Here is an 18529-nt window from a genome sequence, read left to right as displayed (position 1 = left end):
CCACAATAATCGTATTTAGCGAACATGAGGAGAACCTTATGGTAAATTTGTGCGCGAAGTTCAATGCATGTGGATTGAATGCAGCCTTTGTAAAAGTGTCCTTTAGCAAATGTTCGAAAGCGTTATATGATCATTTCACGCTATGTTTCTCAGTGTCCCGAGGGAACTCTACGTTAAGCAAACTTCATATTTAAAAAATTTAAGAACACGTTGTTGGTTGTGCGCAGGCGCAATTCAAAGTGTTGGGGGCAGTTTCGTACTGTACATCACTAATAGCGTATTTAGGCGCTTCTAAGTAAATAAAATTCAGTCTTTTTTGTTTTTCTTTTACGAGCTGTGCGAGATGTTGAACAGAAACTCTGGCATAACTACAGATGCCACCAAGATCACATTCAGCGAGAATTAGGGGACGTCTATGGCAAATCTCGGTGCGCAGTTTAATGCGCGTAGATCAAACACTATCTTTGAAAAAAAACATCATAATCAAGTATTTAAAGCGTCATACCACCGTTATCCGCAGTATTTCGCGGAGTCCTTAAACAACATTACAAGGCATCAACGCTCCTAAGCAGTTGCATATATATACGTACTTTATTGTAAAGGCCGAAAATAACCACCTGTGAACTTTGCCAACGTATTGCTCAGCCCATGCCCCTTATTTTCGCTAACTGTAAACAAAGTGTGTTGTTTAGTTCATCGAGGACACCGGAGAAACTAACTGCGAACGCATTACGAAGCATTGAGCCAGAAGAGCTAAACTTTCAAGAAACATTGCACTTAATATGGCCCTCATTTCATCTTTGTATAACGTTTGCGTAATGCAGATTTCTCTCGGGACATTGGGAAGCGTAACTTCCCAATGTCCCGAGAGAAGTTGTATTCCCCTTATGTTCAATGAACATAAGGGAAATACAACTTTAATGTGTTCCGCAACTTTCAGATTTCTGGCTTTGAAGTGTTGCAACTAATACTGAACTGCCACTTTATTCCTATTTTTATGCTTCGTTATGCGTTCGCAGTTGGTTTCTCCGGTGTCCTCGATGAACTAAACAACACACTTTGTTTACAGTTAGCGAAAATAAGGGGTATGGGCTGAGCAATACGTTGGCAAAGTTCACAGGTGGTTATTTTCGGCCTTTACAATAAAGTACGTATATATATGCAACTGCTTAGGAGCGTTGATGCCTTGTAATGTTGTTTAAGGACTCCGCGAAATACTGCGGATAACGGTGGTATGACGCTTTAAACACTTGATTATGATGTTTTTTTTCAAAGATAGTGTTTGATCTACGCGCATTAAACTGCGCACCGAGATTTTTTTTTCGGTTTCCTCTATGCGTTATATGCAGCTTTATCACAGTACCTTTGGTGAAATAAACAAGGCACATTGTTTACGCTTGGTGAATGTAAGGATAAGGTGATGCGCAGGCTAAATTTGAAGTATGTGGGTTAATTGTGGCCTTTGCGATACATTACATATGGAAGCGCTCTGGAGCATTATGAGTGTGCCTTACGAGCGGCGCAGGATCTATAGCTTGTTGCCCTGGGAAAAATCAAATTTTACGAAAATGGCGGGAATGCCACTGCAAATATCCGTGCGAAGTTAAATGCATGCCGATGAACGGCAGCTCTAGCAGAAAGATTCTGCATCAAGTGATCGAGAGTTTCATACAGCTGTTTAATTTCTACTAATGTAGGGAGATAGCTTTACGTTGCAGCAAGTTTATATTTTGTGGAAACAGGAGTCATGGGTAGTGCATTTTGTAGCAACACATTGGCATTCCTATCCTAAATAGAAGCGTTGGGAGTAGTTATAGAATCCTCGTGTGTGTGTTTTGTTTCTCTTTTTTAATGTATTATACAAGGTCCGTAGTAGGTTTCCCTGCTGTCCTCGATCCTTGTTTATATTGTTCTTTGTTTTTTTAAATCAGAGGCAGGTTGTAAGTAATGGTTACGAGAGGTTAAAGATTTGTTGACTAATTGCGGCATTAGCAGCAAATTACGTATGTAAGAAATACGGAGCGTTGCAGCTATGTTTTGCGAACGCAAAATGTTCAATGTTCTTTCTCAGAACATTGGCCCATAGGGCCAATGTTCTGAGAAAGTGAAATGCATATGGATGAATATTACTGGCTTTGTAAAAATTTGTCAAGTGCTCGAAAGCGTTATGTAACAGGCGTTCTACTTTAACGTTAACAGAATTCTGAAAAAATTTCCTCAGGCATTCAGCACAAGTCTACTTATTGAGATGGAATACTCACAAAGGTACACACTGCTTACACCAGAAATCAATACGCGTAACTGACTAATTAACAAACTTTACTAATCAACTTTCCAACGAATTACTTTAGCACACATATTTCAATACACGAGTTGAAGGCAATGGTTTCAGCAGAGACTTCCTGTTAGACTGAATTTTGAAACTACCACCAGTTCTCAGTTAAGCACAGTCAAACTTGGCACTGTTGTCACACGCAATTTCGAGGCAGGCCACCTTGTTATGCATTGAAGCTCAAAAGGTATTGGAACACCAATGCATTTTGTCAAACTTGGCGTAAGAATGCACTGGTATTCCACACACTTTTATGGCAAAACACGCTTTTATGCATTGACGCTCAAAGTTTATTGGAACAGCAATGCATTTTGTCGCAAACTTTGGAAACGCATATCTCGAAACTGATGTAGTCCTCAGAATTCATTCCAAGTGGATCTGACTTTAAAGGTCACCGGCTAGAATTCGTAAATTGCAATATGTGGCTTAAGGTAGCTTAAAAATTTATTAGCAACATTTGTTAATTAGCCAAATATTCGCTTTCACTTTCTGTGTAAATGATATCTGCCTTGGAGAGTAATCTAGCTCATTTAGTAGATTTGCGCTACGTGTGCAGAGTGATTTTTAAATATTCCGTTAACGATAAAATAAAACACCCCGTATATGCAGCTAAGGTTTCCAACGGACCAGTCATATACGGGCAACATATTGAAGTATGTGATTTGATTACGAGCAACCGAAATTCTTATTGCAACTGTACAAAAAAAAAAAAGACACACACACACAGCTTCGCTGAAAATCGGGTTCTGATTCTGTAAGGTTACACAAGTCTGCTACATGGCTTTCTTTTTCCTGCACGACCCATTGGCAACGGTTTAGGTGTCCTTTCTCAAAAGCGCGAAATGGCAGTGTGGGGCCAGCACGTTCTACATGCGGCAAATTCTGCTTTCAAGCATTTAATAAAAAGTGAGAGAGAGAGAGAGAGAGAGAGAGAGAGAGAGAGAGAGAGAGAGAGAGAGAGAGAGAGAGAGGGGGGGCAACAATGTATTGCTGGTGTCTTGCACGTACAAATGCAACAAGGTCTCTGACTCTCAGGATGTTGCTAGTCACCACGCAAGCACTGGATGCTCAGAGGGGCGCTTCCTTCGCTCAACCGCGTCCAATCACAGCAGACTTTTAAGCGTCTCGGTTGAACTACTATGTGCATAAAGCTGAGCGAAGCACATTTGCATTGAGCGTCAGCGCAGCTAAAGAAAGCTCACAGTACCTCCAACGCTCGCCTTGGTGAAGCACCTGGACGTAAGGTATGTGTTCCGACGATGGGGACCACAACGTCGTGTAGCATCTCTATACCTTGACTATATCTTGCCCGAGTTAACTATAACCTGCGCACATGTTAGGTTAGGGTTTCCACGTAAACTTAACTGCTGTGTTGTCGTTGAAAGGTTTAAGGAAGAAAGAGGGGGGATATTTATTGAGAAGAATAAAAGAACGCGAGTCGGTAGCTTCGTCTTTCTAAATTTAGTGAGAACTTGACATATATAATTAGTCCTAATGATCTCTGTCGTAACCCTCTTGCGTTGCATCTTTCTGCAAGCAACATAAACTGCCTCTGCGTCTTGGCGTGTGGAACCAGTGGATTCAGTGCATCTGCATTAATGAACTCGTGCGAAGCGAGCATTTTAGACTTGGCATATTCAAAAAGTGCGCGTGAATCGGTTAGAAGCATAAGTTGAGACTAATAACTAGCCTTTTCCCCGAAAAAGCGACGCGTTTTACCGTTTTCCACTTTTACATCTGTAAAATATGAAAAAATCATCCATATAATCCGTAAATTTATCATATATCAGCCAATAAGACCGTTTATTATACTGTGCGCTATTGATTAGGGGATGAGGTATGATTACCTGTTATACCTTAACCCAGCTTCCAAACTCAGACATACTAAATGAACAAGCGTAACGAAGGTACAAAATTTTGTTCTCTGGGCACTTCTTGAACAAATGTCTTTACATGCTGCTTGACTGCATATTACCTGATGATACCTCCGTGAGACACTGCCTACACACTTCCGGAAGAAAATGTTATTACTTTATTTTCTTTTCATTTTCTTTTTTTTTCCTTTTTTTTCTATACCATAAGTACTTTTTGTTTGCAGGGGTCCCCAAATTCTGTGCACTTCGCTGTGCGTTCGTTGGGTAGGTAACGTGTGCAAGACAACGATTTTCTGGCATTCTGTTTCACGATTATCTTTTCTCATCATTGAGATTTTGCGACTCTCGTATCTAACCATTGAGCTGACTTAACCTCCCTCGAAGAGCGGTGCAACCCTAATAGACTATTGCTTAATGCACCCAAAACTAATTTCATGCTTTTTCGTAAACCCAACAAAAAAGTGCTAACTATTGCTTTTTCCTCTATGTCAACTCTGTAGTCATTGCTTTAAGTGCTCATACATCATTTTTTGAAGTTATAGTGGACACCTATTTGAAGTTTCACCAATATAACCAATTTCGTTTGTGAAAAGATTTCATATGGAATTGGGGCATTGGTAAAATCAAGAAAGTGCTTTAGCATAAACACTCTTAAAGATTCGTGTTATGCATTCATACACAGTCATCCAAGTTACTATATTACATCATGCTGTAATTAATATTCAGTTCGCATTTGACATCTGAAGATACTGCAAAAGCAAGCCGTGCGACTTATTACTTCCGCTACTCGACTGACGCCATGACATCCTATTTTCGTCCAGCTTAACATACTACCTATCTCTGAAATATATATTTACCATATGTGTGTTTTGTTTTTTAAGGTATTTCATCGCATGCTTATAATCGACATTTTTCCTGTAGTCAGTTTATCTAATCCAAACGGAACTAGATTTGCGGTCCATAATAACCTTCTTCTCCATAAAATACATAAAAATTATGGAAAAGTGAGCATTGTTTCCTCATCAATTTCATTATGGAATTCACTTTCGTCTGAACTGAAATAAATAATACCTGTTTGTGTATTTAAACGAAAGCCAACAATGTTTTTTATTCAATGTGTAATTGTTGCGTTCCACTAACTTTGTTAACTCTGTGTTTCATGATCATTTTCTGGGTAATCAGTGAAATATTCGCTGTCTTTTTTACGAGTTACACTTTGAAGTAGTTTTCTATTATTATTATTATTATTATTATTATTATTATTATTATTATTATTATTATTATTATTATTATTATTATTATTATTATTATTATTATTATTATTATTATATGGTCGCTTTATCAGTTTTCTAGTATATTAACATAGGAAGTCCTGCCTGCGGTTTGTAACCTTGGGACTTCCTTCTGCATATGTACTTGTATTCTTTTGTTATACCCACTAATAAAGATTGATACATTGATTTAAGGTGGACGTTCACAACATATCCAGCATCTACAATTCATGTTTGGCAAAAGGAAGAGAAAATTCTCAGTCGTACTCCAGCCTTTGATTTAGTATTAAAGGTAATCAGATTGTAATCTTACATATCTGATTTACCTCGATTAATGTAATCAGGTATAATTAAGTGAATAAATATAGCTATTGTTACCATTACGAGTGAGGATTTAAAATCACTTAGACCGCAATGAAATGTTCAATTTTCCCGCACACATTTTTGAATGTCATAGCCAGAACGACAAAACTTAGTTGCAATCTTCATTTTAGTCAACATTCTTTGCGCGTCACATTCCACGCCTACGTTTAGACCTGATTACTTTTAGGGTAAATTGTGCGTGGAGGGATCGTGTCACAGCAAAGGAGTTACCGACCGGGAAAACTGATAGTAATGCATGCTGACTGCTTTTGTGAAACTGAACGAAGGCTTGTAATGCCACTGGCACAAAGCGTCGGTACTTGCACTATGTAACAACTATAGATATACACATGCGGTCGTGTGTCGGCGTCAGAAACCATGCGTTCAAGTTTGTCGTTGCGCCGGCACTTATTCCTCTCTTGCCTTCGAGAGTAAAAAAGTTCTTCATCTGAAAGCCTTGGCCCTCCTCAAACATATTTTGACGAGACTACGCATAAAATTCGTGATAGAAAAGGATATCTGCTTTCCGTCAGCTTGTAGCCTTCAGGTGACGTTAATGTCGCTCGCCCAATTTTTGCATGAACGTATGAATTTTCATTTGTATGGATTGAGTCGTGATGCACAGAAATATGCAGCGATCTGAAAGCCATGTAATGAGAGAGAAACTTCTGTCAGCCGCACGACTATATCAAGACAGCAATGCGCACGCTTGTTATAAGGCAAGGTCAGATTAATCCTTTTATTGCTAGCCGTGGTTGAGTAGAGTTCAAATGGAGGTGTGCCACGCTCTATAACCTCTCATTTATTGCGAAACTTTGTTGACACCTCCTAATGCGTCTGTTTAAGCATTTGTTGTGTTACTTCCAAAAGAAAAAAGAAATTGGCCAATAAGTAGACGACTGTGTCTTCACTGTGGCTCTGGAAGTGTAGATCTCCATTATGTTAGCGCGCCTTGTTCAACTCACCTGTTGAATTCATAGTTCCACTCGCTTAAGCCAAAGTGCAGGCGTAGACACATTAAGACACCGTTGTCAACTTGACCCCGGTGGCATAGTTTACGTTGAACTGGCTGAGCTCAAAGTTCAAAGTGTTCACGCTGACGAAAACACGTAACTACTGTCTCGAATTCATTTAGCAAGAAACCGACTCATATATGAAAGAACGACAATAGTTCGCAGGCCCTGTAGCCATAATAAAATTAATTAACAGAAATATATACTATTGGTGGATATAAAGTTAGCATAAACTAGCTGCCCTCCGTACACAAGAACTGAAACCGAGATCAGATTCTCGAAACAATGAAAATGCGCATGTGAATTGCTTTAAAAGAACTTTCAAGTGAATATATGTCGTCGTTATTCCATATTGAAAAGCGCACATCGACCTGCCATTATCAGAACGAATATGTGTAGGTAAAAATAGCTTACATGTTCGTGTGTGCTTATACACATGGGTATATGCTTTCACTCGGTTTCACTCCTTGCGAAAGTGGTGTTTGCCCAGTGTATTAAGTGCAAAACAATGGTTATTAGCAAAGGATGCAAGGAGTGTTTACATTCCATTAAAAGTCCCAGTATTTCCTCCTACCCATGTCAATAACAAAAAGGAAAAACATCGCCAGAAACTACGTCGGTATGAATGCCGACGTCAATGCGATTAGAAGTGAAAATATACACGGCGACACATCGCACTGGGGCCACCGCCTAAGCGCGTCATGTACGAGGCATGTGCTGCAGTTGGGCTCCTCTCTCCCGCCTACATCGGGGCACGGTGCGCCATCTGCCAGCGCCGCCGCGAAGCCCGCGTATGTATTGTAGCATAATTCAGATAAGACATATATTTCGACAAGATTAACTAAATGTATATGAAACGGCTTCGATTCTGCCCTACACCGAATAAATTTTAATGCATGTTATGTTACTGAGATGCGGCACATGTCCAGTGACACATATCCAGTTGCCCAGACTGACGTGAAACAGGTTGGATGCAAACGGACAAACCACAAAGTCGACAAAGTTTCCAAAGAATGCTGGTCACTTTAAGAAAAAAAAGAACCTAAGCTGCTAAATTTCTTACCGCCGACTGCATTAACAAAATCTAGAATGTGACCACCGGTACAGGTGCCACCCACGGTCGGCGCCACTCCTACGCGTGTGAACGAATATCTTACAACACGTGTCGCAGCGCGCACTGAAGCGTGTAAACATCTCACATTCCTCACAGCAAACACGTTTCGACTAGACGCGACCAGGTGTCAAGAAAGTTGCGCAAGCCCACGCGATCGCGGGCACCATGCAGTTGCGCTTTCCCGTGGTAACTTCCTCCTCGGAATGAATCACAACAGCCTTAACGACGTTCCTGATGCAAAATATGGCGAGGAGGAAATGGCGAGGGCGATCTTCTTGGTTACGCAGGCGCAGCACTCCTCGCCGTTTCTCTCTCTCCTCTGCGTCTGTCCCGTATCTCCTCCCCCGTCCAGACGACCTAAACAGCAGGCGATCGTGTGAATCCGGGGTGTCCCCGAACCATGCGGGCGAGTGGAAACAATGAGTAACGCTTCCTCTAAGTTATTGCAACATTTTTTTTTTTCGTTCCAGCAGCGTGATATTCAGGGCATTGCTATCGACACCGTTGGGCGTCAAACAACAGAGCCATGGACCCCGAGACAGTCGCCAAGCCGCTTTCCTCGTCCGTTTCCCGCATCTTCATGAAGTCCGCTGTTGTCATTGCTGGGGCTGCCGTCGTTCTTCTTCAGCTCTCACTGGGTACGTTAACGTGACTGTTGTATATTGTGAAATGTAAACGAATGGGCCCATTTATACAGCTGCGTACAGTGGTATAGGTGCGCCTCCAGTTTTGGAACAGCGGTTGCGCATCATCTGATGGTGCAGCTCTTTTGGGTTAATGTTGTACTTCCAGGCCTGAATAGAGTAGTCAAGTAAAAACAAAACGCTACCGACGACAAGTTTGCCACCCCAGTTACGAAGGATGCTTTTGCTCACAAAAAACTTGCAGAGTTGTTGAAAAACAGTGTTGAAAAGCTGCTGAGCTGTTGTATAGTGTTGAAAAACTCTTTGTGTGTGTCAGTTAAAAGCCTGTTGAGTTAATCAAAAGAAGCTTGTAGGCTAGCCTCACTTTAAAAAACGAGTAACACTTTCTCTAATTAGGGAGAAACGATGATGTCTCATGGGTTCGACATAATTTATTTCTTTATTTCATTACCATCAATGCCCGAAGGCGTTACAGAAGGGAGTGGGAGAAAAAAAACATCGTTGTGGTGATTGTTGGCGACTAGTATATACAATAATTGTCGACAGCGGATTTAAATGTCGAAACATTTGAAATGGCGACGACGGAGGTGGGCAGGTGATTCCATTCCCTCGAGGTTTTTAGCAAGAATGAATCGGAAATAAGTTAGTATGGCAAAAAGGGACTTCAATTTTATGACGGTGGTTAGTACGATAAGACAAATAAGATGGCTCACTGAGAAGTTCATTTTTCAGACGTGGATCACGAAAAATCTTAATCGGAGCAATGTAATGTATTCGGAGTAACATTAATCGGCGTAATGTCCCTAATGTCTCTCAAACCAGAGAAAAAAACGCGGCAACATTACATATATATACATATATATACATATATATATATATATATATATATATTCACACCATGACCCGATCCCGGGTCACAATAGTAGTTTTGCGTACATACGCATCCTATACAAACAACAGAGCAATCCTTATAAAGAACAGATACAGCACGACACATTGGCATACAAATACTGCTTGCGCTGGCTGCACTTAAAGCCTGTCAACCTTCTTGTATAGCCATGATGTTCCGACCTACAATGTAGTGCCACTGCAGGAGCATCTCTGTTCTACACGATTAAGCAATAAATCTCGACTGCATGCTTGTATGTCTGTAGTAATCATAGGCAACTCAACAGCACACAACCTTGTTAATTGGTACACTCATTATAATGCATTCATTTCGGTTGTTCACAAGCAAATCGAATGCCTTTCGATTTTCACGTTTTGATAGTGTTCAGTAACTGGTCAATTATATGTGTAATGAGCGTGTCGCAATTGACGGTGTCTGAACTGTAGTCGATCAAATACGTATAGAGTGTGGGTATATTGACGCTTACTTAACTTTATTCAGTTAGATAGCTACCAGGCGTACTTATTGGAAATCGATGTTGCATTTATATTTTATAGACTCAAATTCTACTTGTTACGCAGTCTATAGAAACACCAAGTGCAATTTTGTAGGGGTGGCTGTTGACAATTATCTTGCTTTATGGATACTTCTGTCCTCTGTCAAGTCTGGACTTTGAGCAGTAAAAGCTATGCACCCTTACTTCCGAAATTGTACAAATTGTAAAAAAAAAAAAGGGATTTCAAGTATGATGCCGTAATGCCTACCTTTGGTCGAACAGGTTTTACAGTTTAGGCTCAAACTTAACTACTTTTGATTGCGCTTCCGCGTGGGATTACTTTAGCGGCATTTTGCTGTTGAGAGCACCACCTCAATTCGCATTCCTGCCGCTCAGACAACCTAATTTGCTAGCTGTTTACGTTGAAAGAGAGAAGAACTCCACGGTCATTCCCGCGTGTATTGCTGTTTTCACGCATTACTACTCGCATATGAAATATGTGCCGTGTGTAAAAATTTCGGTACATTAGCGTGCTCAGAAGGGGGCTAAGATTGGGGATTCAGTTTATATGATTTCTATTAAAAAGAAGAATATTGTTGTTATTTTTGTGGGCCACGAGGTTGCATCATTATCGGACAGTAATGTTTGAGCGAACGCTCGTTAAGAGCTCTATGTTATACCAGCTGTGCGCTACCCGGTCAGTTAGAAGGAACTAAGAATTTGACCTTCCTTGCGGCAGCCAAGGACGCCAAATGAATGCAGAACATCTTACGCTATAGCATAAGAGCTTAGCCCATGAAGCACTTGGTCAGGAATGCTTATGGAGAGACAGCAGGCATAATAAACACAAGGGGCGCAGAAGTTAATTAGATGTATATCGAGCTATGTATGTGGCAGGTAAAATGAAAAGTAGATTAAATTAATGCAGAAGAGGTTTGGTTGAACAAGATCGGGAGGGTTTTTTGTCCAGCAGTAAGATGGAGCTACTGATACCGATGTGATGATAGCCCGGGGATGAGAAAGAACATATTATCCAGAGCGTCCTGGGAAATCTACACATATAAATAGAAGATGCCACACTGCTGTCCTCGTCCTGATCACCATGAATTAAGTTCACTGCAGAACAGAGGCCATCCAAAAAAAAAAAATATCCAGCAACCCCTGTCCCACGTCAACAGAAACCGTTCTAACCCCCGCCAATTTTCTAATCGCATTACCTTCGACTCCGTTTCCGAATTGGTGGAACTGATTATATTATTATAATGGCCTACCGCTTACCTGTCCTACGCATTTGAGTATCTGTCGTTCCTCCACCTCTGCCTCTTAGTCTTACAAAACTAGGATGCCAACTACCCGCGCATGATCTCTGCTGTGTTCTAACCAGCCTGAAACGCGTACTGCTGCTGTGTTTGAATGCTCCGATGTTGCTACGTCTGTTCTTTCCCTTCCCATAATTTATTACGGGGTCCGTGTTGCTTCTGTTCCAATTTTGTCTCGTGCCCAAAGAACATGTCACAAGCGCTGCCCACATTGCACACTGACCGATTAACGCGTGCTCGCGTGCAGTGCGGTGCGAAACGGACTGGACCGAGTTCCAGCCCAAGGCGTGCCGGGCCGCGGTGAGCGGGGGTGGCCGCACTCCCGGCCTGTGCGTGCCCCTGACCTGGTGCCCGCCCCTGGTGGCTGCGGCGGGTCGCGGGCGCCGACCGCGCTCGTGCGGCTTCCACGAGAGCTCGCTGCTGGTGTGCTGCCCCTCGGCCGACGTGGTGGACCCGAGGACGCCGAACACAGGCACGCTATCTCCCAGGCAACCACCCGCTGACGAGGGCCCCCGGAACGAGCCAGGTGTAGTAGTCGCTAGACGACGGGTGTTCCGGGAGCCCTCCCTTCCCATTCTTTCTCTCTGTCTCTCTCTCTCTGTCTCTCTCCCGCTTGCTATCTGTGGAGGCGGGCATTACGCCCACTCGTGTGGCACGAGCGAACGTGGTGAAGCAGATAACAACATGGCCGATCGCACGGCACGTATACTATTTGAAACTACCAGCCATGCGCGAAGATAGGGGGCTCTTATAAGCCTTCTGCGATTCTAATGTGAAATAAGCAACTTTATTTGCCCGTTTGTCCTTGACATTTGAAAGTTCTTTCAGCTTCGGCGCCTCATCCTGCAATTTTCGCACCGGCACGTCTTCAGAGTCATACTGAAATGTTAAAAGCAAAGAGAATAGTAACTTCTCAAATGGCAAGGCAAGCTCTAGCTGTATCTTCTCCTTCTGGAGAGTTTCATCGAAGCTTGCGAGCCTATACGGTTTGTTTGCGCGCTTTACATGCACCAGAGGCATGTCTTTAGGCAGTGTTTTTGAAGGGAAAGTGTTTTCATGCTCAAGTATTCATGGCACTAGAATTCAATGCTCACGTATAGAAAACCTGCCGCTATGCGGAAACAGAGCACATTGTTCAAGAATTTTCTAACGTTTCGTTCCTGCACAGCATTCCAAATACGTCGCACGCAAAAAACCCTGCTAATTTGTAACAAATATACTACAGCTTCATACAGGCGAACGATTTCCCCGAAACGGTACGTGGCGCTGACCTGGTGCTTGCTTCTGGTGGGCACCAGGTCTCCAGCACTCTATGCCACCTGGATCGCCTGCGAGCAGGGTCAATAAATATGTTTGATGTATATGGAAATGTAGGAGAAGTTCGGTGCTCAAGCTGTCACAGCAGTTCACCTATGTGCGGACGGAGGCTCGTTGAGTAGATTGAGACGGAGGCGGGGACACCTTCAAAATGTCCAGAAAGCTTCGGAGGTAGGGGGAGGAGGGGGGGTTGAAGGAGCTCATCTCCGAACGCAGACGTGACGGTAACGTTGAGGACTCTTGGCACCTATAGCAAACAACAGAAGCAAGCGTGCTAACTAACCTCTTTATAAGCGTTTTCAGGTGAGTAACAAAGAATAACATTTTTAAAGAGAACATTGCGCTCAGCCAACGCTTCCTTGCTGTCGTCCACGCAAGCCCACCCTTGTGTTGGTTTGCTGGAGTAATGACTTCGAATTTTCACGTTTCTGGCAACACAAAAGCGCTTTTCACCTGCGTCTTCCAGCAGCGTCCTGTAAAAGTCAGTAACGAAGCTTATGTCGCCAGTTGTACACGGTTGACCTATCGTCTACGTTCTTAGCGCTTTTTTTCTCTATTATTATTATTACAAGCTTGGCAATGTTTATACTGAACACAGTATAGGATATTTTGTCATGCTCCCACATAAACTCCATGCGCTATTCCGTAACAAACCTTTCGTCGCCCCTGATATGTTCAGGGTATGCCGAGGCACCTTCAACATGCTTGTGAATTGTAATGCTTTTGTGTTCCCAAACTTTCGTTTTCATATAGCATATTCCTTGCTTTCTTTTCTCACTTTTCACCTCTCAGGCTGCGGTGTCGTGGTCGACGATCCAGGGGTAGTCACTAACGGACCCAATGGAGGCGTGAGGCTTACGAGGTCAACGTGGCCTTGGATGGTGAGTCTCTAACAATCGCTGCAGCCTCGAGATTGCCACTGGTGCACAACAAGCGTAAATATCCTAGCCTGCATTTCTCATCAAGATACGCTGAAATGCAAACCGCACAGGGCGTCACTATTGCTGTGCATTGCACAATCTGTTAACAAACCGCTGATCCACGCCCACGGAGCGGCAGTCAAGGCTGAACAGCAACTTGACTGACGAAGCCTTCAATGTGAAAGAACGCATACCAGCCAATGTGCTTAGTTAACTTGGTGATTAGATGACTGATTTGTTTTGACGGCATTGGAAACGGAAAATTCCTGCCTCTAGGTTTTCTGAAGGACGTCACTGTCATATGATGAAATAAAAGTGACGTCAAATACAAGAGAAAGCAGCAAAGGGCATTTTGGCGTTAATGCGCGTGATAGAGAAATTGTTGGCCGGTGAAAAGTATGTTGAAATGTGTCGGAACTGAGCACAAATATTATATGCCTCATTCTTCGGCTGCACCATGAATCCAAGAAAAGCTAAGCACTTTGCTACGACCTTTCTATTCGTCATGTTTACCATTCTATGTATACAGTGGCCGTGTTTTCGAAACCCAGCACATTCTCAGCATTGTTTGAATGTGGTCTTAGGAAATCGTCATTATAGCCTGGCGGTTTAATGCTCCGCTATTTGTACCGCTATTAAAGTGTGATAGGGCACCAATGTTTGAAAGTACATACTTTGAGATCTCAGGTTTGTTCTGAGGGTCAGCTTAGTTTACTGGGTTGAAATATTCGAACATTAAAACTCACAAGAGCTTGCTGTTACTTTTGCACTTGTAATCGTGTATTTACTTCCTTGTTAGCACAGCCCAAAAGCTGGTTCCGTAGCGTCTACTACTTTAGAACCTAAAGTCATTGCATTCCCCAGAACACGCGCTTTATATTTAATGCCATGTCTAGACGGCAGCGCGAACATTCTTTCGCTAACCAGTTTCTAGTGCTTCACAGATGCTAGTTTTTCTGAGCTATAAGCAAGCGCCATCGCTCTCGTATGCCGTCAGCAGAAATAAACCCATACACCCAGCGGTGTTTCCCATATTAAATTGGAATTTGGATAATAAATCGGATATGAACTTGCAGAGCGGTACAATTTAGTCACTGCTTAGCCGTATTAGTGTAACACCACAAAAAGTCAACAACCCGCAAAAGATCCTGATATCTCTTATAACTGAACCCGTTTCAATAGCAGCCCATCACTGTCAGCTCTGTCAGCTGACACGTGTAATACTAAGAAATAAACACGAATTAGAGAACAATCTCGTGCTTACGGCATTTTAGCCCGAATCAAGAGGAACGAGCGGACTGGACTGCATGCGGGTGCGTAAAACACAGAGCCGCTGGTGCATTAGAGAAGCATTAAGAAGTCGACGCAACGTGGGAATCAGAACGCCAGCGATGGCATGGGGGCATTCAGCGTGGATCGACTTTTTAAAAGATATTCCACACACCGGCGTTTCTCGTGTAAGGCAAGCCTTAGTGGGCGAAATTAAGAAATAAGTAAATTCTGGTTACGTGTCAGAACCACGATATGGTTATGAGGCACGCCGTAGTGGGGGACTCCGGATTAGTTTTGACCATCCGAGGTTCTTTAACGCGCACCTAATTTTACTGCACCAAACCCCCTCTTAATGCGGTCACCGTAGCCGGGAATCTAAGCCACGACATCGTGCTTAGCAGCACGAAACCACAGCTGCTATAAGCCACCACGGCTGGTGGGACAGAATTTGGAAAATCGTACGCTTCCTATACGATGAACCTATGACGTGGCGGTATTTCTTTTATGACGTATATCATGGCCAGGGGCGATGCACAGTCTTTGTGCCTGTTGGGAGTTTTAAGTTTTCGCGTTCTCCCACACGTGCCCATAGTTTGGCTCTTTTCATCATCATGCAGGCGGCTATATTCAAAGGCGACAAGTTCCTCTGTGGTGGTTCTCTACTGGATCGCAACACCGTGCTGACGGCGGCTCACTGCTTCCCTGACCTCAGGAATGAGTGCGTATACGTATTTTCAACGATTTCATTAGTGTCCCATTTTAGGGACGCAAGCGTGAGGTTGGCGGCCAGTGTCACTGCAGCATTTACTCTTTCCTCGTTAGATCATTGTACGCTGCGGAATAATGCTTTGCTGCCCATTGTAAACAAGACTACTGGCTGGCGTCAATTTCTGCTGCAGCAATTTTGTCTAATTTCAATCCTTGTGGAGTGAAATCACTGTCGAAGTAACCATAAGAAATAGTAATGGCTGTTTGTTTTAACAGTTATTATGACAGTTATATATGTATAAATATATAAGTACTGATAGTTAAAATGATCTCACATCGTCAAGAGTTGGAGAGCTGTATTCTTAAGTATTCTTCTTCCTTAATGATAAGAGCGATTGGCCTTGACGAAAGGATGAAAGCGCATCGGTGTGATTAAATTAATAGTAGTAATGTCTCGTAATTTCACGTATTGTTTGTTGCCAGACCACCCATTGCCAGAAGGCTCATCGCTATCTGCGAACTGTCAATGGTGAAAAGGTGAAAACGCGAATGGCTTCACGAGTTGCCATAAACAATTTATCAATATCGTTCGTGGCCGTGTCATCCCCTGCAGCAGGAAAATTCCCATCGATCCATCACAGTCAGCTCGCAGCCTATTCATACGTTGTGTAGCGTCAAACAGATTTCTTCAGAGGATATCTGAGGCCAGTAACGAACTTGCGCCAAAGTGCCATGCTACGTAGCACTTATCTGTATATCACATGTTTTTCTGGAAGTCCAGAAAAATTAAACCCGCGAGAGCTATCTTCATGCAAAGAAATCAGATTGGTGCTCCTCAATACGGTTTTACAATTACTGTGCTGAAAATGTTGCTTATATCAACAATTTCAGAGGTAGCCCATTAATTGTCTATTTATCACTTAGTATCATTCCAAAATAGAGCGTATAAGTTGCCCAGGAATACAGTGAGCCTGAGTCCGTCAATCACGCAATCGCAGCAGCTTTTTTTTTTTTTTTTAAAGAAAAGGCTTGGCTACCTAGCTATCTTTACTCTGCGTTACTGTGGGAGCTTCGTTATTGTGCGCCTACTGGCAACGTGCAACTCGCAATTCGCGCGAGTGATCGTGGTCGTCTCCGTCGTTCACACAGCGCCGGAATGTACAAGGTGCGTGTGGGCATCCTGGAGGTGAACGAGACGGTGAGTTCGCACAGCGCCAACCTTCCCGTCCGCTGGATCCGGCTGCACGATCGCTACCGGACTGACCGGCACTACAACGACATCGCGCTCGTGAAGACCGTCAGCAAGGCTTCCTACGGTAGCCACATCGGTGCGGTGTGCCTACCGCAGCCGGACCTCAAGCTGGGCGGACAGGTCGTCGTACTCGGCTGGGGACACACGGCTTTCGGTGAGCGCAGGAAGTTCTCCTGATCGCAGTTACAGATTTAGTATTTCGCAATGAACCTGCGCCTTATCTTAAGTAACCTAGCCAAACTTGGAGCTCACATATGGTGGGCCCGTTGGCACCATGCAACTTATGAATTGTGGGAGTGATCGCGGTCGTCGCGTGCTATTCACGCAGTGCCTATATACATGCGCAGGTTGCGTCGACCTTTGTCAAGTCAAGTTGACCAGGAACGTGTTACGAGCTTGTTAGTTCATCCTGTTAAGGCGCATTATAGATATAGCACAATAAAAGAAGCCGTCGAAGACACAAGAAGACACACTGCACAAGCACGCCGCGTGTGTCCAGTGTTTCTTCTTGTGCTCTCGGTGTTTTCTTGCGCTTTAATTCGCCTTGACAAGTTATCCTTACGTCAAAAATGAAAGCTGCCGTAGTGCCTTCACTTCACTCTATCTTGGCTTTTTCATTATTTGATTGAACAACTTGTGGTTGTGGAGAAGGTATTTCCGTTTCCTCGGATCTCCTCTTGAGATACGGCTTTCCAAACTAAAGTTCGCTGGCAAAATCGCAGGTGGTCGGTACGCGCACCGTCTGCAGGAAGGTCGCGTGTCCGTCATCAGCAACGAGGAGTGCGACGAGATCATGCGCACATCGTCCAGCTACTGGGTCGCCACACCTGACGGCATCACCGAGGACTTCGTGTGCGCCGTCAACCATACGGGCGTCGACGCCTGCCAGGTATGTGGATGTAGCGACGCAAGCGCCGCCTGCCTTTGCATGTGTGTCGGCTCTTCTCACTTTTCAAATGTGTAAGCCTTTTTTTTTCTGAATATCTCTGTTATCTCGCCTTTGGGTTCGATGGGACTGATCGGTGATTGTCTAACTGCTGAGAAGAAAAGACCGCGATAAAGAGACGTGAGATAACAACGTGACTGAAAACTACGTAGCGTGCAGTGCCTTTCATTTGCCGACATGAATAGTTCACTGCGAAGTGTGCCTTTTGACTGGTCAGTGAGCAAAAGTTTGAGGCGAACACACTAAGAAGCTAGTTGCCAGCCTTTGACAATTACTGGTGATGTGGCTATGTGTAACGCGCATTGTTTTCAGCGCTCCCATCGGTACGCCGGCAGCAAGGTTGCTCATTCTTAATAGCATAATCATGTTGAAGTTACTGACAATTTTATCTGCTGCGAAAACCTTTATTGTGGTACCAGCTATACCGACACGCGAGGCGCACGTTCGCCACCGTCGCCGTCGCCGTGTGGTCCCGGGTGCGAAGGCGCAAGCGCGGCCCTTTGACACCGTTGACACACACGCCTTCGCACCCGGGACCACACGGCAACGCTGGCGGCGACGGTGGCGAACACGCGCCTCGCGTGTCAGCAGTGCTTACACGTCGCCTACTGCTTCGTTTGCGATGACACCAACTAAGAAAACGGCTACGCTAAGCGGTGCAGAAAGGCAACGACGTCGATGGGCGGATCCCGCTTTGGTCCGGCGAGAGACACGCCAGCGCGAAGCAGCACGCCTTCACACATTCGCGGCCCCCGTTGCGAGCCCTACCACCCGCATTCCTGAAGCTGAACGCGTCGCG

General features: G+C 43.9%; 1 protein-coding gene across 7 annotated transcripts in view; it reads left to right on the top strand.

Annotated features, from left to right (window-relative positions):
- Positions 1–18529, top strand: part of LOC142579118 (venom peptide isomerase heavy chain-like) — a 31372-nt gene that overhangs the window by 6774 nt on the left and 6069 nt on the right. Inside the window, exons 1-7 of one of the 7 annotated variants that reach the window (XM_075688999.1) lie at positions 3451–3576; positions 8438–8605; positions 11563–11841; positions 13425–13513; positions 15442–15542; positions 16682–16938; positions 17507–17673. In XM_075688999.1, coding sequence (XP_075545114.1) covers positions 8494–8605; positions 11563–11841; positions 13425–13513; positions 15442–15542; positions 16682–16938; positions 17507–17673 — 1005 coding nt within the window. In that variant the 5' untranslated portion in view covers positions 3451–3576; positions 8438–8493. Of the gene's footprint in view, positions 1–3450; positions 3577–8192; positions 8606–11562; positions 11842–13424; positions 13514–15441; positions 15543–16681; positions 16939–17506; positions 17674–18529 lie in introns of those variants that run through there. The other 6 variants (XM_075689004.1, XM_075689001.1, XM_075689002.1 and 3 more) reach the window with 6 other exon arrangements.

Source organism: Dermacentor variabilis, chromosome 4 (assembly GCF_050947875.1).
Source record: "Dermacentor variabilis isolate Ectoservices chromosome 4, ASM5094787v1, whole genome shotgun sequence".
NCBI lineage: Eukaryota > Metazoa > Arthropoda > Arachnida > Ixodida > Ixodidae > Dermacentor > Dermacentor variabilis.
This window is presented reverse-complemented; position numbering and strand designations above follow the sequence as displayed.